Source organism: Dromiciops gliroides, chromosome 2 (assembly GCF_019393635.1).
Source record: "Dromiciops gliroides isolate mDroGli1 chromosome 2, mDroGli1.pri, whole genome shotgun sequence".
NCBI classification, from domain to species: Eukaryota; Metazoa; Chordata; class Mammalia; order Microbiotheria; family Microbiotheriidae; genus Dromiciops; species Dromiciops gliroides.
The window spans coordinates 541150735-541172484 of record NC_057862.1 but is presented as its reverse complement, the minus strand read 5'-3'; the positions used below and the strand labels follow the sequence as shown (position 1 = coordinate 541172484).

The 21750-nt window shown below is 48.4% G+C and overlaps 1 protein-coding gene across 2 annotated transcripts; it reads right to left on the bottom strand.

Moving 5' to 3' along the window:
* Positions 1–261: 261 nt before the first annotated feature.
* Positions 262–16644, bottom strand: FHIP2B (FHF complex subunit HOOK interacting protein 2B). 2 transcript variants are annotated; one of them, XM_043983118.1, is made up of 17 exons: positions 16478–16644; positions 11057–11135; positions 7665–7837; positions 7078–7182; positions 6828–6950; positions 6160–6372; positions 5832–6028; positions 5425–5533; positions 5052–5128; positions 4567–4756; positions 3949–4094; positions 3680–3805; positions 3293–3383; positions 2956–3099; positions 2395–2535; positions 2032–2132; positions 262–1821 (listed from the first exon to the last, which is right to left on the bottom strand). In XM_043983118.1, the coding sequence occupies exons 1-17, from the start codon at positions 16520–16522 to the stop codon at positions 1683–1685; spliced, it is 2199 nt and encodes a 732-aa protein (XP_043839053.1). In that variant the 5' UTR covers positions 16523–16644; the 3' UTR covers positions 262–1682. The 2 variants fall into 2 exon arrangements, with proteins under 2 accessions (XP_043839053.1, XP_043839055.1); XM_043983120.1 differs by lacking the exon at positions 16478–16644 and adding an exon at positions 11670–12040.
* Positions 16645–21750: the final 5106 nt, after the last annotated feature.

Genomic DNA, 21750 nt, shown 5'->3' with positions numbered 1-21750 from the left:
GTTGCAACCCTTTGGGGGGGGCCTCCCTTCAGTCTCACCCACCTGAGAAGGAAATGTCTCAAAGATGAAAGGGACGTATAAAATGAACAGAAAATGCCTTCTTGGCAAAGAGCCTGGCCGGGCATGAGGTAAGCTCCCCGTGGTGAGGTTGAGGTGCCTTCTGTCCTTGTGGCCACGCTCAGTGCTGTAACAGGCAGACAGTTCTGTCTGTGATTTCTGGTTGGAGGGCTACGATGTACAGAAAAGGATGGAGCCACAGTGTTTGTATAACCACACCATTTTATGGCTGTGCTGCCTCATGGAGGGCACCATGCATAGGCCAAAGTGCACAGAAGTTGAGAGCTCAACTTCCCACACCTCCCATTGTGTCCCCAGAGCTGAACTAAAGGTAGCCCATGTTCTCTCCAGCAGCCAAGATCAGCCACCACAAGCCCACCCTGAGAAGCAGTAGCCAGCCGAGAGTCCTCCCAGCTTGCCGTGGGGAATGGAGGGATGAGGAAGGTCAATGGGTTTCCTCCCCTTGCATGTTACCCCCTTGGCAACCCGAGTCTGATCTCCAGAGAAAGGCAGCCAGGAAAAGGGAAAAGGGGCTTTGGGCTGCTGCTGCTCCCTGCCTGGGAGGGAAGCCAAGGACTGTAGTCCTGTGAGGTAATGCTTAGCCCCGCCCACTGCAGGTCAAAACAGATCTAGGGTGAGCGGGGTGGCAGCCCTGGCAGACAGAAGACATGGGGAGTGGGACACAGGCTCTGGCTGCTTTCCTCCAGCCCCTTCCCGGCCGGGTCTGCAGGTGGGCCGATGAACACTAGCCTTGTTCATTCAGAACTCTGCTGAGGCCTGATGTTCCCTAGCCGAGTGTTCTTTCAGAGCCAGGGAGCTGGGCGGGCTGCTAAGGGCACGGCCCTTCCTGGATCCCAGTGCCTCAACCCAGGTGTCAGGGACCTGCCGAGACGGGTTCAGAGGGCGCCAGAGAAACCAGCCACAGGCTGGCTCTTTGCTCTTCTCCCCAGGCCCTTTCCCACCCCGGCTGCACTCACATCAAGGTTCTCATTAGCAGCTGCCCCCGCCTGGGTGCGGAACATACCTTGGGTGCTTGCCATGCTGCAGTTGGGAATTTTGCAACTGCCTGAAGGTGGGGCAGAGGAGGAAGAGGGGGCCTCCCTAAGCTCTCCCTTCACTGCCCACATCCCCCTGGGTCAAGCTTGGGTGGGCAGATGGGGTCTAAGTCTCAGCAGCTCTTTGATGCTTAGTAAAAAAAAATAGGTTCCGTCCCCCAAGACCAAAAGAGCCTTAGAGCCAATTGCTCTCTTCTGCCCGTCCCTTAACAGGGAGGACCAGAGTGGGAGAGGGGAGGTAGTGGGTACAAAAAACAAAGGGTTGATAAGTACTGGGCGTCTTCCCCACTTCTCTCTCTTTGAACGATGTTTGTCCAGGAAACAGCTGTAGCCTCCTCTCCTGCTTCCTTGGCACCCTTTGAGAGCCCCGCCTTGGAAGATATGGTCTACAAGCCAGGAGTTGAGTGCTAATGGCCTTGGAAAAGCAGGCGCCATTGCTGAGGTCTGAGGAGGCAGGCAGGCTTCCCCCAACTCCAGGGAGAACAGTGCTAGGCATGCCAGGAGAAGAGGCTGCCTTGAGGCAAAGGTGTAGACGTGGAGTCCCCCCCCCCAAACCCCTATGGATCTGGCTCAGACATGTCCTTGTGGGGGTGGGGGCAAGTTCAGGTGAGGACTGTTTGGGGGGAATTTAACAAAGGCAATAGCGGCCAGCTCCTTGCAGAACTCTTCAAGCACTACCACCCCCTGCAGGAGGATCTGATGGTCCATTCTACAGGGAAAAAAAAAGCAAAGGGCCACAGCTGGCCAGCTGCCCAGGGCCTGCTGTTCCCCCTGTACCTTCCCTGATACCTACAGGGCAGAGCAGAGAAACTTGCCAGAGGCAAACAGCAGGACCCTTTCCCAGCGGTGCTGCCCCCACCCTCCACCCCCTCCTCTAGGTCATCTCCTGAAGCATTGGTTTTCCTGAATAGGTACTTACTGCTCTCCAGGGACCTGTCCAGTCAACTGCTTCCGAACCTGGAGCAGCTTGCTGGAGAACTGAGGCACCCGCTGGATTCTCTGCATCAAGTCTCCAATTACCTAGAGAAAGGAGAAGAAATGAGCCAGAAGGCTGGGGGAGAGGGGGCACAGCCCCCAGATCTCAACTCCTCTTGTGGCTTTTCCTTAGGAGGTGCCAGTCATGGGCCAGGAAAAGGAGCCCATCCCTCTTGTTCAGCCCTCTGTGGCCTGGGCCTCACTTCCTCTGACACCGTATTGTGGACACCGAGCCAGCCTCTGGATCCCCTTTCTGTCCCTTTCCATCTCAGCTTGCCCCTTGGAACTTCCCTTGGTACGTCCTTACCCTCACAAGCACAGAGAAGAGGCTCCTGCAGCCAGGGGCCAGGCTGATGTAGGGGTCCAAGAGGTACTCATGGATGTGGGGGTGAGGGAACAGGGCGAGGCGGGACAGGACAGAAGTCACTTGCAGATTCAGACTGTATGGCTGTGAAGAACATTGTGAGTAATGTTAATGGGAGGGGGGCCCCTCTGAGCATTCTCCAACATCCCCCCTAGAAAGGCTCCTGGCCAGTGTGAACGTGTGCGGGGGAGGCAGCATGCACATGATCTGTGTGTCATGGATTCCCTGGGGCTGACGGCTGAGCATGTTGGGGCATGAAGAGCAAAGGCATGATGGGGCTTCCCAGCGGGGGAAGGTTTGGAAAGAGGAAAAGGCAAGAAGAAGGAAGGTAGTGTTAGAACTCAAGACCCTTATAAGAAACCAGCTCCCTACAGTCATCCTGCCACTTCCCCATTGTGGCTGGCACAAGCCTGGCTTTGTCCTGGACGCCTTCCTCGGACTATCTCCTCGGTGCCTTACCCAGGCCAAGGTGTGGTGCACGCCTAATTATATTTCTCCTGCTACCTGATCCAAGATCCGTGCCATCCGATTGAAGAGTACTTGGAGGAAGCGACCCTCAAAGAATGGAGTCTCGGGCTCGTGGGGATCCAGGGGAGAGGGAGCCAAAGGCCAAGCCCAGGAGGCAACCCGGGAACAGCATTCCTGGAACTGAGATAAGAAAGAAATCCTGAGACACTGGGCCTGATGGAAATAAGGGACATTTTTCTTATACCCATCCACTTTAGAGAGGAAGTCAGATTCTCAGCCCTTCTTTAGAAATTCAAGTACTAGGATGACAGGAAGAAAAATGACTCCCACACATGGAAGGATGAAGACGGGAGACAGGAAGCAGTAAACTCACCAACCCATAAGCATCATGGACATAGGTGTCATAACCAGTCTCTTCTAGAAAGGCGGAAGTCTTGGCTTCTTCTGGGACCAGGCAGAGAAAACTGAGAGAAATAGGAAGGAGGCACCCATGTGTTAAGGAGCCCAAGCACCTGAGTCTGGCTCCTGAACCTCAGGGATCTTTTCTCTCCCTGCTTGGCCTCCCATAGCTGGTGGCCAATGGCTCAGAGGCAGGAGATGAGGCCCCAAGTCATTCCTCACTCCCAGCCTGCTCCCCTAATTGCCAGCTGAGAAGGCTAGGTTCCCTATGTCAAGAACATCAATTGTCCATGCCATCCCCCTCTAGAAGGACCCTCTGGCCAGAGTGAGGAGAACAAGGCTCTAGCCTGGGACTCCTTACCTGTTGACAATCTCTGTCACTGCTGTCTTGCCATCCAGGTGGGGAGTGGGGGCTGGAAGTCTGGAGGTAGGCTGAAAGCCAGTGTTTGGGAACCCATCTGTGAAGTAAGGGTCTTCTTCTAGGTCTCTGCAGGGCCAAGGGAAAAAGTGAAGGTGTGCTGTGGAGTTTCTTTCTTTTCTTCTCATTCCCTTTTCTCTCTCCCTCCTCCTTTTCCCTCCCCCCACCCCCAGCCACTCCCATGGCCTGCCTGCCCCCATGTCCTCACTCACACACTGTCCTCATAGCTTTCTGGCTCGGGCAAGCCTCGGGCCACATACATGCGGCCCTCCAGGTTCCGAAGGAGCAGCATGTGAACGATCTGTTCGTTGGGCTTCTGTAGCAGCTCCTCAAAGAGCCGCAGGGTGGCTATGCTGATCTGGGAGGTACAGAGAAGGACACAGGAGAGGGCGTGGAGAAGTCAGACAGACTGTTCAGCTACCATGCTCACAAAGATGAGGCTTCTGTGCTTGGACTCTCAGCAAGGGGAGAGGGTTACAGGGAGAGGACAGGAGAGAACACAGAACCTTGCACTAGGAGTCGGGATAGCTGACAGTAACTTGCTGTGTGATCCTGGGCAAGCCAACTGACTGCATTTCTGGCAATATGGGGCCATGTCTACTTTGCAAATGTAAAAGTTCTTTTCAAATGATAAAGTCCTATACAAATTTCAGTTGGATGCAGAAAAAATGGGCCTGCTAAGTTGCTAATTGCTCATCCAGCTGTGGAGATCTGTGCCTGAAAAGAGCCAAGGAAAGATGAAGCGCCTTTGGGAGGCTCCTGCCACAGACCCTTCTAGCTGGAGAGAAGGGCCAGGCCCAGGAGGGATGGGGAGCCTCTGCCATCCTCACCTCATCCGAGAGATGGTCACAGTGTCCGATGAGGTGAGAGCATAGAGAACGGGGATTGTCTTCAAGAACCTCGGGCTGCCAGTCTGTGCCCACGAAAAAATCCACAGCTTCCTGCAGCAGGGCTGGGGAGCAAAGCTGGCGCAGCAGGGCTGTGAGCAGCGCTGTGGAGGTCAGGATGCTCTGCTCTGCTCTGTGAAGGGAGATGACCTTAGGGAGGCGAGAGGCCTGCACGAGCAGCAGCTTCCTTGCTGTGTCTCCCTCCCCATCCTTGATGAGGTGTGGAGAGTCAAAATGAAGGGAAGAGACTGACTCGGGAGGGCGGGCCGGGACAGCACAGTGTGTCTGGTGGGTAAATGTCAGTAGCCTGCACTGAAGGTGACTGGCCTGAGATACCAGGGATCCTGGGTGATGGAAGGTGGATAGGTGGCACACCGAGTCTGAGCCTACCCTCTGTGTGTAACTAGAGGACAATGACTTCAACTTACACATGCAAGAGCTGGGGTTGCAGGGTTGCAACAAACAGCTTCTCAGTCACAGCCTTTGCTAGGGCACCTGCAACAACCTGGAGGCAAAAGACCACATCTGATACTTTATCTAAATCAAGGAGCAAGTGTTCAGTAATAGGGGCCCAACCACCGTATGCAGGCACCCAGGAGACACTCAATAAATAAGAATTTAATTGAATGAGAGAGTGGGGAAGGTGGGTCTCCATTTGTCTTGGTTTCTTCAGAGCACTAAGGAGACAAGGAGGGACACCCACCTCATTCAGGTCCTACACAAGATGCTGCATGGTATGGGAAATGGGGACATGGGCATCTGCCAACCAGAGAGCTGAGGGCCCTGCTCCCCCATCCATACCTCATGGGCCTCCCTGATGAGGTGGTCACAATAATCAAACCACCCCAAGAATGCAGCTAAGGCCTCTCTGCCTGGGAAGGAAGCCTCATCAGAGGGGGCACTGGGCAACCTGCAGGCAAAGAAGGGAAGGTCTGGTGGTAAGGGAAGAGCTCCTGGTTTTTCCCATCATCCATTCCAAGAGCTGTGTCCCCCAGGGATTTCTCACCCAGCTACATGTTTTCCCCCGGGATAGGACTATAGCAGGCTTCTGAACCAGGGCAAAAGAACAGCTGAGCCCTCGCCTGAGGGGAAAACTGCTCTTTAGGCCATCTTATGAATTCTGGGAGCAGGTGGCAAGTACACAGATGTCCCACATTTGATGCCTCCCTACCCTGCCAGTGGTGAGATGCTTCTAGCCAAAGGCCTACCTCCAACTGATGCCCTCTAGGGTGGCGATGTCAGCAGGGTCGAGGAAGTTGGGCATGGCCTGATAGAGCTGGCAAAGGTGCTCTGCCACTGCAGAGCACAGAGGGCTCCTCTGTACCAAGTAGGTGGCTGCTGCCTGGGGGGCAACACTTACCAGGAGCAGCAGGTTCTCCTGGGCCTTCAGGGCCACTCGACTCTTCTAAGGGATGGGGACAAAGAATATCAGGGAGAGGTGCCCTCGGAAAAACCAACAGGCCCTCCTCCCCCACCCGTCCTATCCATTCCCTCCTCAGAATCACCCACCCACCACCCACCCTCTTTTGCCAGCACCTTGCTTTTGCACAACCCGATCAAGGAGGTGAGTAGATTGTTCTCCCCAAGCCCATTGTTAGGTTCTTCAGTTCCTCCTGGCAAATGGGTACCAGTGGCCTGGGCCCCCCAGGCCTCCCCATCAACTTTGGGGACCCTGCCGGAGGGCTCTTCAAGGGGAGAGCTCTTGTCCTGCTGGCTAGATGTCTCCTTCTTGCCCACCACTTTTTTGCCCTGCAAAGAAGTCTGAGTGAGTCCCAGTCATGGTATTCCTGTGGGCTCTCCTTGGAAAGGCAGGATATGTTGACACTACCTGTGTGACCTTGGACTTGTCACATAGAGATTCCTCTCTGCTTCAGTTTGCTCATTTGTAAAATGGGAGTGGGAGAGAGGTATTGGACTAGATAATCTCTAAGGTCCCTTCAGGCTTTAATCTATGCCAGGACTCAATTTAGCCCCAGATAGACCAGAAAGGGGCTAGCAGGACCTTCTAGAAACACATCTATGGACACCTTCTCTGTCCCCCTCTACTTGCAGAAGGAGATGGAACCACTTGTCTAGAACCTTGAAAGCTGACGTTCCCTAATGAGCCTGTGGTCCCAAGCTGGTCTTGCCTTGTGTGGTCTGGAGCTATAAGCCCAGGGAGGCCCCGGTCTCTCCCTCCCCTTTTTTTTAGGGCAAATGCCTACCTCTAGAATGTAGGTGAGCAGGGCTGGATCCTGCTGGATCTTGGTGCAAAGAACGGTGGTGAAATGGACCTCCTCCTTTTCTGTGGGAGATCCAGCAGCCGTCCCACCAAGCTGCAGGAGTTTCTGGGAACAGAAGAGAGCCATAATGCAGGGTGTCCTGATGGGGAGGAGAAGGGAGGGAGGGGGCAGTATGCTACATTTGTTTATCCATCTATACCTTCCACCCCAATCGCTCTCATTGGTCCCATACCTGCACAGGCCGGTGGACATTGAGGTAATGCAGAAGAGGGTGTTGTACTTGGGATAGGATTCTGCTGAAGAACAGGAACACCTGCTGGCGCATACCTGGGGGATACTGAGGGGCCAGTGAACAGAGAAACTGATCAGAAGATTGCCATACTATCAATGGGAACAGTACCCATATGGCATGGCAGGGGCTGGGGGGTGGGTGTACAGGGCCTCCAGATCCCCTAAAGAGAAAATGTCAGTGTGAGCTTTAACCAAGAAAAGGATAAAGCCTCATCTCTGAAATGTAGGTTTGGGGGAGATGGGAGAATTCTTATTGGCACAGTCATAGTCCCTGGTCTCAGATCACCCCTCCATCATGGCTGTGCAAGTGGCCATCCCAGTTAGGCCGCTTCAGGGGACTGTGACTAGGGATTAAAGGAGAGGAGAGGAGAACAGAGTCCAGAAACTCTAATTCCCAGCCTTCTGCCATCTCTTGCGTAACATTTCATTTTCCTCCCTCAGGAGCACCTCTCAAATTGGTCCTTAGAGGCTCCCTCCAGCTGCATGGCTAGGAGCTCCTTTAGGGCTCTGGGGTGTGCTGTGCCCTACCTCAGCCTTCCCCAGGGTGCACAGGGTCTCCAGGATCTTGTGTTGTAGCAGGTATTCCAGGCAGGGCCCTGCCTCTCCAGCTGCTGCCTGTTGCTTTTCTTCATAGACCAGGATATCTAGCATCTGTTTCAGCCTCCAGGGAATATCTGTTTTCTTGGCTGGAGTGTTTTCATCTAAAGCATGTACAGAAAGAGCTCTTATTTAGGACCCTCTTGCCAAAATGGAGGAAATAAGTGTACTCGGGAGGGTAGAGGAAAGTTATGGGGTGACAAGGGGACAGCCCACAGCAGACAATGTTGAGTCCCATCCAGATGCCAAATCTACTTCCAAGAACAAGGGAAAAGAAGTGAGGGCTCCCAGAGGAGATTCCCTTGCAATAAGAGAAAAACTGGTTCCCTTGGGGCTCAGGATGCCAAGTGCTTTTTAGACAATTTCCTTCCATCAAAATGATGGCGGCATCATTATTCTCCCACCTTCAAGAGGCCCAGTGGTTAGTGGTTCTTTAGGAAGATAATATCCAGGACTGGTATTTCAACAACAAATAGTTTGGGTCTTTTAGTTCTGGGTCTGACTCAGAAGTCCCGGATTCTGGGGTATTTATCCTGCAACTTAGAACACATCTAAGAGGCTTATTGGATGATCATTCCCTGAGTTCTGTTTAGTCTTTCAATAATGAGAAGATAATAACTCCACATTAGCATACATTAGCATAGGGGGGAAACCCAAACCAAGTATCTTTATGGGCTCTGACTCCCACCTGCTCTATCTACTCTGGCCACCTCTGGCAAACAGGAGCTGGTGTGGCTGGGAGGTGGAGAGGAGGAATGGAGTTCTCGGCCAGCTTGACCAAGACTCTCATTGTAAACGGCACTTTAAGAAAATAAGAAAAGATCCAGCCTCCTTCCAAGTCAATGAGTTGGTCCCCCTATGCACCAGAACTCTCCTTTAAGGTTTCCTTCTGCTTCCTCTTTCTGAATCTTCTAAGTACCCATTTATTTATATGTTGTCTCCCTCACTCGAATTTAAGCTTCCTGAGGGCAGGGGTTGTCTTCTCCTTTCTTTGTATTCCCAACACACAGTTTAATAAATTTTTGCTGATCTAAGGGTGCCTATCACCTTTTCTACAGGACATGGGATCCAGAATGCTAGCTAGTAGCCCATATCAGGGTGATCATTTTAACTTAATATGAAGACTCACAACATGAAGAACCCTTTGTATGTGATCCAAGCCAGGTAGATGGAGCAGGGGTCAGAGCACTTGACCTGAAACCAGGAGGACCTGAATTCAAATCCTACTTTAGACATGAGATTCCCAGTGGTTTCATTGGAGATCCCCCAGAAGATCACAGGATCACAGGTTTAGAGCTGGAATGAACTTTAGAGGCTATTGAGCCTAAATGGCTTGTTTTGCAGATAATGCCCTCTTCACTATACTGTGCTACCTCTAGTGAGGCAGAGAGGTTCATTCTGGATAATTCAGAATTCTGACACAAAGGGATTCTAGGACCAACACAAACCACTTAATCCCAGGGTGGGGCAGGAATTCAGAAGCCCTATTATCCGATCCATGCCTAAAGAGGAATCTGGGCTACAACCAGTTTAACAAGAGACCATTTCACCTTCACCTGAAGACCTCCCCCCATCTCCAGCCAGACTCCCGAACTTCTGATCTTTCTAATTGTTCTTCTCCCCTTCCTTCCAGCCTAGATTAGCCTCACTGCATTTTTTCCCTCCTACTTCTTCCCTCTGGAATAAAGTAGAACAAGTCTAATCCTTCTTCTACACGCCAGTTCTTCAAATATGTGAAAGGTGATCGTGTCCCCTCAAGTCTTCTATTCTCAAGGCTCTCCTGAAACAGACTCCTTGGGGAACATGGGCTAGAGTGTGGAGGTGGAATAGAGCAGATGATGGCATCCAAAATGTAGGTGCCAGGACTGCCAAAGGGCATGCTGATTTCTGCCTTTCTGTCTTTTCTTCAAAAGAATGGCCCCTAACTTTGCATCTCTGCTGGCTTTACATGTGGATAGGCTACTTGTATTCTTACCAGCCTACTTCATCTTTCTGATTCAGGTAGAAATAATTATTGTTGTTCAGTCGTTTTCAACTTTTCATGACTCCATTTGGGGTTTTCCTAGCAAAGATACTGGAATGGTTTATCATTTCCTTCTCCAGATTATTATTTTTTTTTCTAGTGAGGCAACTGGGGTTAAGTGACTTGCCCAGGGTCACACAGCTAGTAAATGTTAAGTGTCTGAGGCTGGATTTGAACCCAGGTACTCCTGACTCCAAGGCCAGTGCTCTATCCACTGTGCCACCTAGCTGCCCCCTCTCCAGATTATTTTACAGATGAGGAAATTGAGACAGCCAAGGTTAAATGACATGCCCAGGGGTCACAAAGCTAATAAGTGTCTGAGGCCAGATTTGAACTCAGGATGATGAATCTTTCTGACTTCAGATCCAACAACACTCTATCTGCTGTGCCACCTAGTTGCCCCAAGAAATAATAATGGCTAGCAATTTTATATAGCACTTTATGGTTTGCAAAGTGCTTTACAAATATTAATTACCTCATCTGATCCTTACCACAACCTGGGGAATAGGTGCTGTTATTATCCCCATTTTATCGATGATGAAACTAAGACCGAGAGAAAGTGAAGTGACTTACCCAGGGACTCATAGCTAGTCTAGTAAGTATCTGAGGCTGGATTTGAACTCAGGTCTTCCTGACTTTGGAGTCAGGAATAGACTTGGGTCTACTGTTAGATAATAAAAAACAAACTGATATAACTCTCCCCTTCTCTAAGCCAGACCTAATGTAAACTGGGAGGTGTGGATGCAGAACACAGTATGAGATTACTCAGCGACCAGCCCATTTCCAATAGTGCAGGTGTTTGACTCTTGGTCCTTTGGGAGCCAAGGTCTGACCTACTGTCATAAATTCTCTTAACAAATAAAGAACAAGGAGAAATTCTCCCTCTGCGTCCTCACCTGGGAACTGTCCTCTCAAGTGGATCTAGAATATTTTTTAGACCCTCATCCCCAGGAGAGACAAAGCCCTGCAGGGGTTGGAAGAAGGTAAAAAACACCCATTTTCTCAGTGCACTGGAGAGAGAGGCCCATGTCCAGTGCTATTCCCAGACAGAATGATTCACTCAAGAGAACAGAGATGGAGAGGCACTGGGAGCCAAAAAGATGGGCATCTCCATCCCAAGGGTCATTCCAGTTTCTGCCTTCTCACCTCACTTTGCATTCTGGCAGGGTAGGCTGTTTGTTTAAGCTCTCTCCAGACCTCTTTCCCACCCCGACACCCATTTCTGATCCAGGTAGAAGAAAGCTGATGTGACTTCCTCCCCTGTGATATCTGAGAGGAAGCTAGGATAATTAGGTCTCACCTGTGGTTTCAATGTAGTAGTGAGTGATCCCTTTCCAGTGTTCCACAAAGGATTCAAGCAAGTCAATGTTGGGTTCCCGCTAGAAAGACACAAAGAAAGTGAGTGTGAGAGAGGTGCAGCTTAAAGTGGATGTCCCAGCTCTTCAGCAGGTGGCGTTGATGGGGCCCAAGGAGCACTGTACCAAGTCTTTTGCAGTCTATGAAATTGGGATCAGAACATTCTTTTCTGGAACACACATTCTTCCCCATGACCCCACAATTGGTGCTGACCACCTCCCTGGCTTTGTCTTCAAGTCCTTTCTGAAACTTTTGCCTGGTACTATTTCTAGGAGATAGCGTGAGAGTGGAATGAGTATTACATACTGATTTGGAAGGCCCAAGTTTTAATTCCACTTCTGCTACTCTCTGTGTGAACTTGAGCAAGTAACTTCCCCTCTCGGGCACTTTCCTCATCTGAAAATTGTGTGTGTGTGTGTGTGTGTGTGTGTGTGTGTGTGTGTGTGTGTGTGTGTTAGATCTTTAACATTTCTTCTGGTTCCAAAATCCTATCACCTATTCTCATAATGCTCTTCCCTTAACTACTATGATTATACATATCCTGGTCTTTTTCCTACCTGATAGTTCCTTTGCTGGTTCCTCTTCCTCTTTCCACCCCCACTCCCCCAACCTTAGGTATCCCCCAAGGCTCGAGTCTCAGCTATGGTGGCCAGGGATTTTAGGGTGCTATCCAGACCATTCCTGTAACTACTGACATACATGAACTGATGTGAAGTAAGCAGAGCCAGGAAACCAATATCCACAATGACTACAGCTAAATGGAAAGAACACCACAAAACAATCAACAATGAATGTTGGGAAATGACAAAGAACAAGCCTGGCCTCAAAGAAGAGCTATGAGAATGCACCTTGCCCCTTTTGCCTAAGTAGGAGAGGAGAGGGGGTCATGGGTATGGAACATTACATCTTAGGGATTAATTCCCAAGTTATGTTACAGTGGAAAGAATGCTGGGCCTGGAGTCAGGAAGACCTGAATTCAAATCTAACCTCACACTTAGCAAGCCACACTTAGCAGCCTAGTGATCCTGGTCAAATCAGGTTAAACACTGCCTGCCTCGGTTTCCTCAGATGTAAAATGGGGATATCACCCCACCACGGTTATTGTGAGGATCAAATAATATTTGTAAAGCACATGCTTAGCTCAGTGCTTGGCACACAGCAGGAACTGTATACATGCTCATTCCTTTCCCCCCTTCCTTTTTCCTTAATCGTTTCCAATTCCTCAGAATGTTCCTTCTATATTTCTTGGTGGGCTTACCAAGCACTTTAGGTCTTCTATGACCAGGTCCCTACCAACCCAACATTATTTAACTTCAGGTTCCCAAGTCTCTTTCTGATCTTCAGTCAAGTGGAACAATTCTGATAACAGGCCAATTACCAGCAGCCCTTAAGAAGCTTAAACGGGTTTATTACTAGGATGATTTTCCTACTATTCTTCTCAGTGAAGTTTTTCCACATTGGTTTTTTAAAAAGATAGCCCTGGGGGGCAGCTAGGTGGTGCAGTAGATAAAGCACTGGCCCTGGATTCGGGACTTAACACTTACTAGCTGTGTGACCTTGGGCAAGTCACTTAACCCCAGTTGCCTCAAAAAAAAAAAAGATAGCCCTGGGATCATGGGATCTCTAGCTAGAAAGGATCTTACAGAGCTAGGCCAATTCTCTCTTGGTTTTTTTTTTTTTTTTTTTGTGGGGCAATGGGGGTTAAGTGACTTGCCCAGGGTCACACAGCTAGTTAAGTGTCAAGTGTCTGAGGTCGGATTTGAACTCAGGTACTCCTGAATCCAGGGCCAGTGCTCTATCCACTGCGCCACCTAGCTGCCCAGCCAATTCTCTCTTTATAGGGGATGCTTGTTTTACAAAGTAGCAATTAACCCATATTCTGTTTTACAGAAGTTAACTAGTGTAAGGGAGTGAAGCAACTGGCCAGAAGGTTAAAGACCAAGCTAAGTGACAGTAACCTAGGGAAAGAAAAGGTATAGGGATCCTGTTACCTCAGGTTGGGGCAGGGGAGAAGGCCAGGGCTAAGGGATCACAAATTTAGAGTTTGACAGGAAATTGCAAGGGTTGGGGTGAGTAGAAGGGGGTAAGATATCTCCATATCATCATCCTGGGCCAGCCTTATAGGCTATGGACTCCAAGGTGTGATTTTTTTGAGAGGGCACATAAAAATGCCTTTCCCTCCCAACCTATGCCTGAAATTCCAACATTAGGAATTCTTTGGTCAAATGGGTAAAGGCAGATTTTTCTTAAATATATATATCATTGGGAAGCTAAATCACTATTAGTCACTATCCCTTAATATAAACTGGTTTATTAGATTAGATTCACACTTGTAGTTGAACTGAAGTCAGATTGACATGGAATATATCTAGGCATTAAATGAAAAACTGCATCTTTCTCTGAACTTCTTCCATGTAGGGTATATAGACCAATGCAATTGGATTTTGGTAAAAGGATTATGTTGGGCTTGACCAAATTCAGAAAAATGTTGAGGTCTCCTGCCAATACATACCAGAGTTCGAAATTTATTCTTCAGGTAGACAGGAGTTAAACTCGTAAATGTGAGAGGCAATGTAGAATGGTGGATAGAAAGGCAACTTGCCAAGGCAACTTGAATTCAAGCCTTGCCTCTAATACATATGGCCTTTGTGAGTCTGGGAATGTTCATATAGCCTCTCAGTGCTCTCGGCCAGAGGCATCAACAGGTAGGTGGGCTGCCCACCCTCTGAGTGCTGCCAAATCAGATTAAAATGTAATTGGGAACGATTTAACTAAATATATAAAAAACAATAATGATCATTATAGCTAACATTTAAATAGCACTTACTATGTGCCAGGCACTGTGTTAAGCACTTTCCAATTATCTCATTTGATCCTTACAACAACCCTGGGAGGTGGGTACTATAATTAGCTCTATTTTACAGAAGAGGAAACTGAGGCAGATGGAGGTTCAGTGACTTGTTCAGGGTTATACAACTAGTGTCTGAGGCCACACTTGAACTCAGGTCTTCCTGACTCAATCAGCCAGGATCCTTCTGTCCATTTAGTGATGCTGTTTCTATCTGAGCTTGACACCACTGCTTTCAGCAACTCTCTGCCAGTAAGTTACAGAAAAGATGTTAGCTAATACTGCCTTCTTGGTAGAGAGAATTTCTTTATCATTTCCTATACCTCTGAAATCCCTGGTCCAGTTCCTATCCCTAAGATTTCTTTTTTTTGTTGTTGTTTGTTTTCAGTGAGGCAACTGGGGTTAAGTGACTTGCCTGGGGTCACACAGCTAGTAAGTGTTAAGTGTCTGAGGTCGGATTTGAACTCAGGTACTCCTGACTCCAGGGCCGGTGCTCTATCCACTGCACCACCTAGCTGCTCCTATCCCTAAGATTTCTAAGGCTGGCTGAGATAGGTTAAGAATGGAAGCCTTAAGGTAGGGTCAAGAAAATTCTGGGGGGATTCAAATAAATTCCCATTTATTAAGTGTGTGAGGCTCTGTGCTAGATGTGGGAAGGTGGAAAAGATGGGGAGTTTTCAGATGACTTCATATTTTGCTGAAGGCTGGGCCCAATTTTTCTTTTCTTGTCCTTTCTTTCCTTCCTCCTTTCTCTTTCTTTCTTTTTCTTTCCTTCCTCTTTCTTTCTTTCTCTCTCTCTCTTTCTTTCCTTTTTAAGGAGGGGTAAAGGCTGATTGTGTGAAGTTAGGAAAATAAGACCTAGAGGAGAAATAACTGTCTGAGTATCTGAAGGGCTGCTACATGGAAAATGTTAAGATGTGGGCCCAGAGGGCAGAACTAGGAGAAAGCACAGAAGTGGCAGAAAGGCGGGTTCAGATAAAGGAAAAAAAAACATCCTAATAAGCAAAGCTCTACAAGATCTGCCAGGAGGAATCAGGTTCCCCTCACTAGAACTTGAAAATGGGATGACCACTTGCCAAGAATCCCAGAGAGGGGATTCTGGATCAGTTGTTAACTGAACTAAATGGCTTCTGAGAGTCCTCCTGAGTGAGATTTTGTCATCTCCTGTGTTCCCCTTGGAGAAAAATTTGAAAACTGATCAATTTGAAGAAAGGGCTTTTTCATTTTGTTACAAAAGAATTATAACCTGGGGGAAAGATTCCTGACCAGGGAGAAGAGAAAAACTAGAGTGGGCCTGAGGGAGAAAGTAAGGAGAGAGACTTAAAGAAGAGGAACAAGGGCAGGGGGGAAGAGATGGTAAGGGATGTAGATGAAAAAGGAAAGGCTTAGATGTAGGAGCAGAGGGGAGATAGATATGGGGACAGAAATTTGGGAGAGGAGTTTAGGAGAAGGGAGACTTAGGTAGGGGACAGATGGGGAAGAAGAGAAAACTGAAGGAGACAGATGGGGAAGAGAGACTTGAGTGGGAAGAGATGAGGGAAGATCTGCCAACGGGAAAGATGCTAGGAAAGAATAGATGGAGGGAAAAGGCTGGAGAAGGGAAAAGAAAGACTTGAGAAAGTTAAAAGAGGGGGACAAAGAAACATGGAGAGGATGATAGATGGAGGGAGGAGGGACATGGGGAGGTGATAGATGGGGGAGAATAGGGGAAGGGGAAGTTGGGGGAAAAGACTTGGGAAAAGGGGAGTTGGGGAGGAGTTCTCACTTGGGGAAGGGGAGAAGAGAGACTTGGGGAGGTGATTGGATGAGGGAGGAGACCAGGGAAGGAAGGAGATGGGGAGAAGAAAGACTTAGGGGAGAAATGGGGGAGAAGACCGGGGAGGAGAGACTGGAAGAGTTGGGGAAGGGAAGGAGAGACACTTGGGGAGAGGGAGAAGTAGGAGAGAAGAGAGACTAGGGAAGAAATAGATGGGGGAGGAGGGACTGGGGAGTTGGGGATTAGAGACTTGAGGAGGGGGTGAAGTGGAGGAGGCTAGAGACTGGGGATGGATGGGGTAGATGGGGAAGAGACACTAAGAAAGGAACAGATGGGGTTGGAACACCTGGAGAAGGACAAAACTGAGGAGAAGAAAGACTGGGGAGGGGGAGATCAGGGGGAAGAGACCTGAGAAGGGGCTGATAGGGAAAGAGAGGTGGGGAGAAGAGATCTGAGAAGAGGGACAGGAATAAGTTGAAGGACACGGGGGGGGGAGGGGAGGCGGGGAAGAGGACTGGGGGAGAGACGTGAGGGGTCGAAGCGGAAGCGAGGGGGAGGCGATGGCCCAGCAGGATCGGGGAGCCCCCGAGGGCGGAGCAGTCCCTTCCTCTCCCCCCCTCCACGTGGGCGGGTGTCGGGCGCCCCAGGGTCCCCCTAGCGCCCGGAGGCTCCTCCCCGCCCCGCCCCCTCCTCCTCGGGCCTAGGCCCCGGCCGGGCCTGCCCCGTGGCTCGGCCTCCCCGGCCTCCCCGGCCCGGCTCACCGCGCCCACGGCCTCCTGCAGCAGCGCCCCTAGCCGGCTCAGCATGGCGGCAGCGGCGGCGCCCCCGGCCCCGGGCAGGGGAGAGGGCCTGGCGGGGCGGCGGGATCCCTGTGCGGGCGGCGGAGGCGGCGGCAAAGGCAGAGGCCGAGGCCGAGGCCGAGGAAGAGGAGGAGGCTCCTGGGCTGTAGGACGAGCCCCTCCCCCGGGGCAGGCCCCGCCCCGCCCCGGAGTGACGTGCCCGCCCCGCCCTGTCCGGCCCCGCCCCCAGCTGGAGGCTCCTCCCAGCCAACTCTATCCCCCTCCCCCCAGGTACAGACTAAGAGCCTGAGGACCCCCAGCGAATTAAGGACAGAGAGGGGCAAACCCACGTCACATGGATACAACCCACCAAGTGCCTTACTGACATCATCCCATTTGTTCTGGGGGCTGGCAGAATAGTAATATTCTTAACATCATCATCATCAACAACAACAAAATAATACAGCTGGCATGGGTATAGCGCCTATATCATTGGGTCGTTTTGGGAGGATCAAATCAATCAACATTTATTAAGCGCCTGTTATGTGCCAGGCACTGTGCTAAGCCCGGGAAGAGGCAAAAGAGGCAAAAGTCAGTTCCTGTTCTCAAGGAGCTTGCAATCTAAGGGAGGAGACAGCATGCAAAAAAAACCCAACCCTACAAAACAAGTTACACACAGCATTAATAGGGGATAATTAACAGAGAGGAGGCTATGGAATTAAGAGGGGTTGTGGGGGGAGCAGTTAGGTGGCACAGTGGATAGAGCACCAGCCCTGGATTCAGGAGTACCTGAGTTCAAATCCGGCCTCAGACACTTAACACTTACTAGCTGTGTGACCTTGGGCAAGTCACTTAACCCCAATTGCCTCACTTAAAAAAAAAAAAAAAGAGGGGTTGTGGGGTAGGCTTCCTGTAGAAGGTAAGGTTTTAGTTGGGATTTAGAGAAACAGGGAGGTTAGTGGTTGGATTGGGAGAGGGAGAGCAGTCCAGATATGGGGAACAGCCAGAGAAAATGAGTCAAGAGATGAGATAACACATAAAGTGCTTTGCAAACCTTATTTATTTTTTTTTTGGTGAAGCAGTTGGGGTTAAGTAACTTGCTCAGGGTCACACAGCTAGTAAGTGTCAAGTGTCTGAGGTCGGATTTGAACTCAGGTCCTTCTGACTCCAGGGCCGATGCTCTATCCACTGCACCACCTAGCTGCCCCATGCAAACCTTAAAGTACGTAAATGCTGTTTATTATTTTACAAATGAAGGAAGGAGACCCTTTGGAATCAGTCAGTGAAGATTCTTTATGAACCTACTGTGTGCTGAACACTGTGCTAAGTGCTGGGGAACCAGGTAAGTGTTGTTTTTAACCCCATTTTGCATATAAGAAAACTGAAGCAAAGTGACTTGCCTGGGGATTACACAACTAGTAAGTGTCTGAGATCATATTTGAACTCCCAATCTTCCTGACTCCAGGCCCGGCTGTCTATCCACTCTGCCATCTTGCTTCATGTTTTGCTTTGCCCAAAACCAATGGGGAGAGGTGGAAAAGGGAGTCAGAAAGCAGTAGATTTTAGCTGGGTATGAGGCAGAACTTCTAACATCAGTTCAAAAGTAAAAGGAGTAACTCTTAGAGCTCAGAGGCTTCTCTACTAGTTTAGCAGCAAACATTTATTTATTTATTCATTCATTCATTTATCTATCTATCTATCTATCTATCTATCTATCTATCTATCTATCTATCTATCTATCTTTTTGTGGGGCAATGAGGGTTAAGTGACTTGCCCAGGGTCACACAGCTAGTAAGTATCAAATGTCTGAGGTCACATTTGAACTCAGGTTCTTCTGAGTCCAGGGCCAATGCTTTATCTACTGCGCCACCTAGCTACTCCACAACAAACATTTATTAGGGAACAAATAAGCATTTATTAATGTGTGCCTAGCGCACTGTACTAGACCTAGAGGATAAAAAGACAAAAGAGAAACAATCCCAGTTTTGAAAACACTTAGATTTGATTGGGGAAAACAACATGGGTACATGCTCTCTCTCTATATATATATATATATTTAAATTTCATTAACTATTTCCCAATTACATTAAAATTTTTTTAACAGGGGCAGCTAGGTGGCACAGTGGATAAGGATTCAGGAGTACCTGAGTTCAAATCTGGCCTCAGACACTTGACACTTACTAGCTGTATGACCTTGGGCAAGTCACTTAGCCCCCATTGGCCCACCAAAAAAAAAAAAAAAAGAAAGAAAAAAAATTTTTAACATTCACTTAAAAATTTTTTTGAGTTCGGGGCAGCTAGGTGACGCAGTGAATAAAGCACCAGCCCTGGATTCAGGAGGATGTGAGTTCAAATCCGACCTCAGACACTTGATACTTACTAGTTGTGTGACCCTGGGCAAGTCACTTAACCCTCATTGCCCCTCAAAAAAGAAAAAAAAAAGAAAGAAAAAATTTTGAGTTCCAAATTCTCTCCTTCTCTCCTTCTCTCCTGCCCCTCCCCATTCCTTGAGAAGGCAAACAATATATGGATTAACATGGATACATCTAAATAGAAACAAACTACAAATAAGATAAATACGAGGGGAGGAGGTACTAGCAGCCAGGGTGGAATCGGGAAAGACCTGATTTCACAGGGTGGCATTTGAGCTGCACTCCAAAGGAAGCTGGGGTCCTAAGAAATGGAGGTGGGCAAAGAAGTACATTCTAGGCATGTGGCAAATAGCCTGTGCAAAATCTTGGAAATAGGAGATACAATGCTGTATGTGAGGAGCAGTAAATAGGCAGGTCAATTTGACTGGACCATAACGTGGTGCCTGAAGAAGAGTCATGTATGAAGAGTTTGGAATGAAAAGCTGAAGCCAGATTGTGAAAATCTTTAAATCCCTCTTTGGCATTTTGTTGTTGTTCAGGCATGTCCCACTCTTTGTGACCTGCTTTGGGATTTTCTTGGCAACGATGCTGTAGTTTGCTATTTCTTTCTCCAGCTCATTTTACAGATGAGGAAACTGAGGCAAAGAGGGTGAAATGACTTGCTCAGGGTCACACAGCATTTCTTTTGAATTACTTCAATTTTGTTTTGATGAGGGCGTTCCTATGCCAGTGTCTCCCATGTGATGCAATCCATTCCAAAGTTCTTCAAAGAAACCTTGAGAGTGTCCTTGTATTGCTTCTTCTGACCTCCATGTAAGTGCTTGCCCTGTGTGAGTTCTCTGTAAAATAGTCTTTTAAGCAATAGTACATTTGGCATTCAAGCTGCAGTAGAGTTTGAATGCTTGGCAGTTTAGCTCGAGAGAACACCTCAGTGTCTGATATTTTATCCTGCCAGGTGATCTTTTCAGAATCTTCCTAAGACGATTCAAATGGAAGCGATTCAGTTTCCTGGCATGGCGCTGGCATATTGTCCAGGTTTCACAGGAGACAACAATGAGGTCAGCAGAATGGCTCTGTGGACCTTCAGTTTGGTAGGCAGTCTAATACCTCTTCTCTCCCAAACTTTCCTTCAGAGCCTCCCAAATACTGAGCTCGCTCTGGCAGTTCATGTGTCAACTTCATCATCAGTATGTACATCCCTGGAAAGTATACAGCCAAGAAAGTGAAGTTATCCACAGTATTCAAAACTTCTCCATTTGCTGTAATTGATGGTTCCACATATGGATGGTGCAATGATTGCTGGTAGAGAACCTCTGTTTTCTTGGTGTTTTTAGGCCAAAATTATTACAAGCAGCAGAAAATTGATCCATACTTTGTTGCATCTCAGCTTCAGAGGCTGCATTGAGTGCACAATCATCTGCAAACAAAAAGCCACTCACTGACTCTCCCTCTACTTTAGTCTTGGCTTGTAGCCTTTTCAAGTTAAATAATTTACATCAATTCAGTAGCTGACCCTGATGTCGTGTTTGTTCTCACTAAAGGCATTTGACAGCATGGCTGAAAACATCATGCAAAGCATGATGATGGGAGCAAGCACATAGCCTTGTTTCACTCCACTGGTGATTGGGAGTGTTAAGGTAGTCAACAAGGCTACAGAAACATGGAGAAAGATGAGGATAAAGAAAAGGCCATTGGACATGTTGGGTACAAAGATATATATGACACAGACCTTTTCTCAAAGAGAAACTGAGTAGTTTGGAACAAAGAAATATACACAAATAACCAAGATACAGAAGAGAATCAGTAAGTACATGGGAGATGTCCTGACAATGCCATTAAAAAAAGAAATTTGAGGTGTAGAGATTATTTTCAGATGGGAGGTGACCCAGAAAAAACTTCATGGGATGGCACATGAATTAGACCTTGAAACAAGGAAGATCTTAGGAGCTAGGTGGCAAAATGGATTGGGTGCCAGCCTCCTAAGTTCAACTCTGGACTCAGACATGTACTAGCTATGCAACCCTAGGCAAGTCACTTAATCTCTATCTGCCTCAGTTTTCCCAATTATAAATGGGAATAATATTAGCATCTACTTCCTAGGGTTGTGATCAAATGAGATAGTATTTGTAAAGCATTTAGTACAGTGCCTTGGCACATGGTAGGTGCCATATAAGTGTTAGCTATTATTATTACTTCAGCAGTATGCGACGGTGGGGTGGTGGTGAGGTGGAGAAATGGAGTTCATTTCAAAGATGAGGGATCCCTAGAAAACGGGGAAGAGAATCTTGTTTGTCTGGAAGATGAAATAGGTAAGGAGGATTAGTGAGATAAAGCTGTGGGGGGCTTTGAAAACCAGAATTGTGAATTCATGCTTCATTCTGTAAATAGTGAAGAGCCAGTGAAGGTCTTTTGAGCAGGGGAGTGAGGGGATCAGAAGAGCAAATCAGAAGACTTCTCAGGCAGCAGGGTTAAAGATTAATTGGCAAGGAGGGAGATGAAAGGCAGGAAGACCTATGAAGACATTATTACAGCAGTTTGTGTTTCCTTCTTGATCGTCTGCTTCCAGCTTTTTTCTTTCCCCTTCTACACTTGACTCCCCCCCCCATTCTTCTATCTTCTGACTTCATCAGGCCACTCCCCTAGTTTCCAGTGCCTCACATCAGTAGCTATGATATGAAATTTTAAAAATCCACCTCTCAGGTATGGCCCAAATAGCACCTAAATAATGATTTGGTTTATCGTTTCTCAGGAATATCCTTCAAAACCCTGAAACCAGTCATAGGTAAATGAACTGATGAACAATAGTGCCTTGCAGTCATCCCCACCTTCAGTCAGGGATTTTGCCTCTGAGAAGAATTATTCTCTCTCTCTCATTCTCTCAGA

Bases quoted from the DNA above. Each gene is read 5' to 3' on its own strand.
- FHIP2B (XM_043983118.1), bottom strand. From the start codon at position 16,522: ATGCTGAGCCGGCTAGGGGCGCTGCTGCAGGAGGCCGTGGGCGCG. The intron at 4,757-5,051 runs GTAAGTTGAAGT...CTCCCTTCACAG, and splicing joins CAACCCCAGCTCTTGCATGT to AGCAGAGCAGAGCATCCTGA. The intron at 2,133-2,394 runs GTAAGGACGTAC...TCCTTTCTCTAG, and splicing joins TCTTCTCTGTGCTTGTGAGG to GTAATTGGAGACTTGATGCA.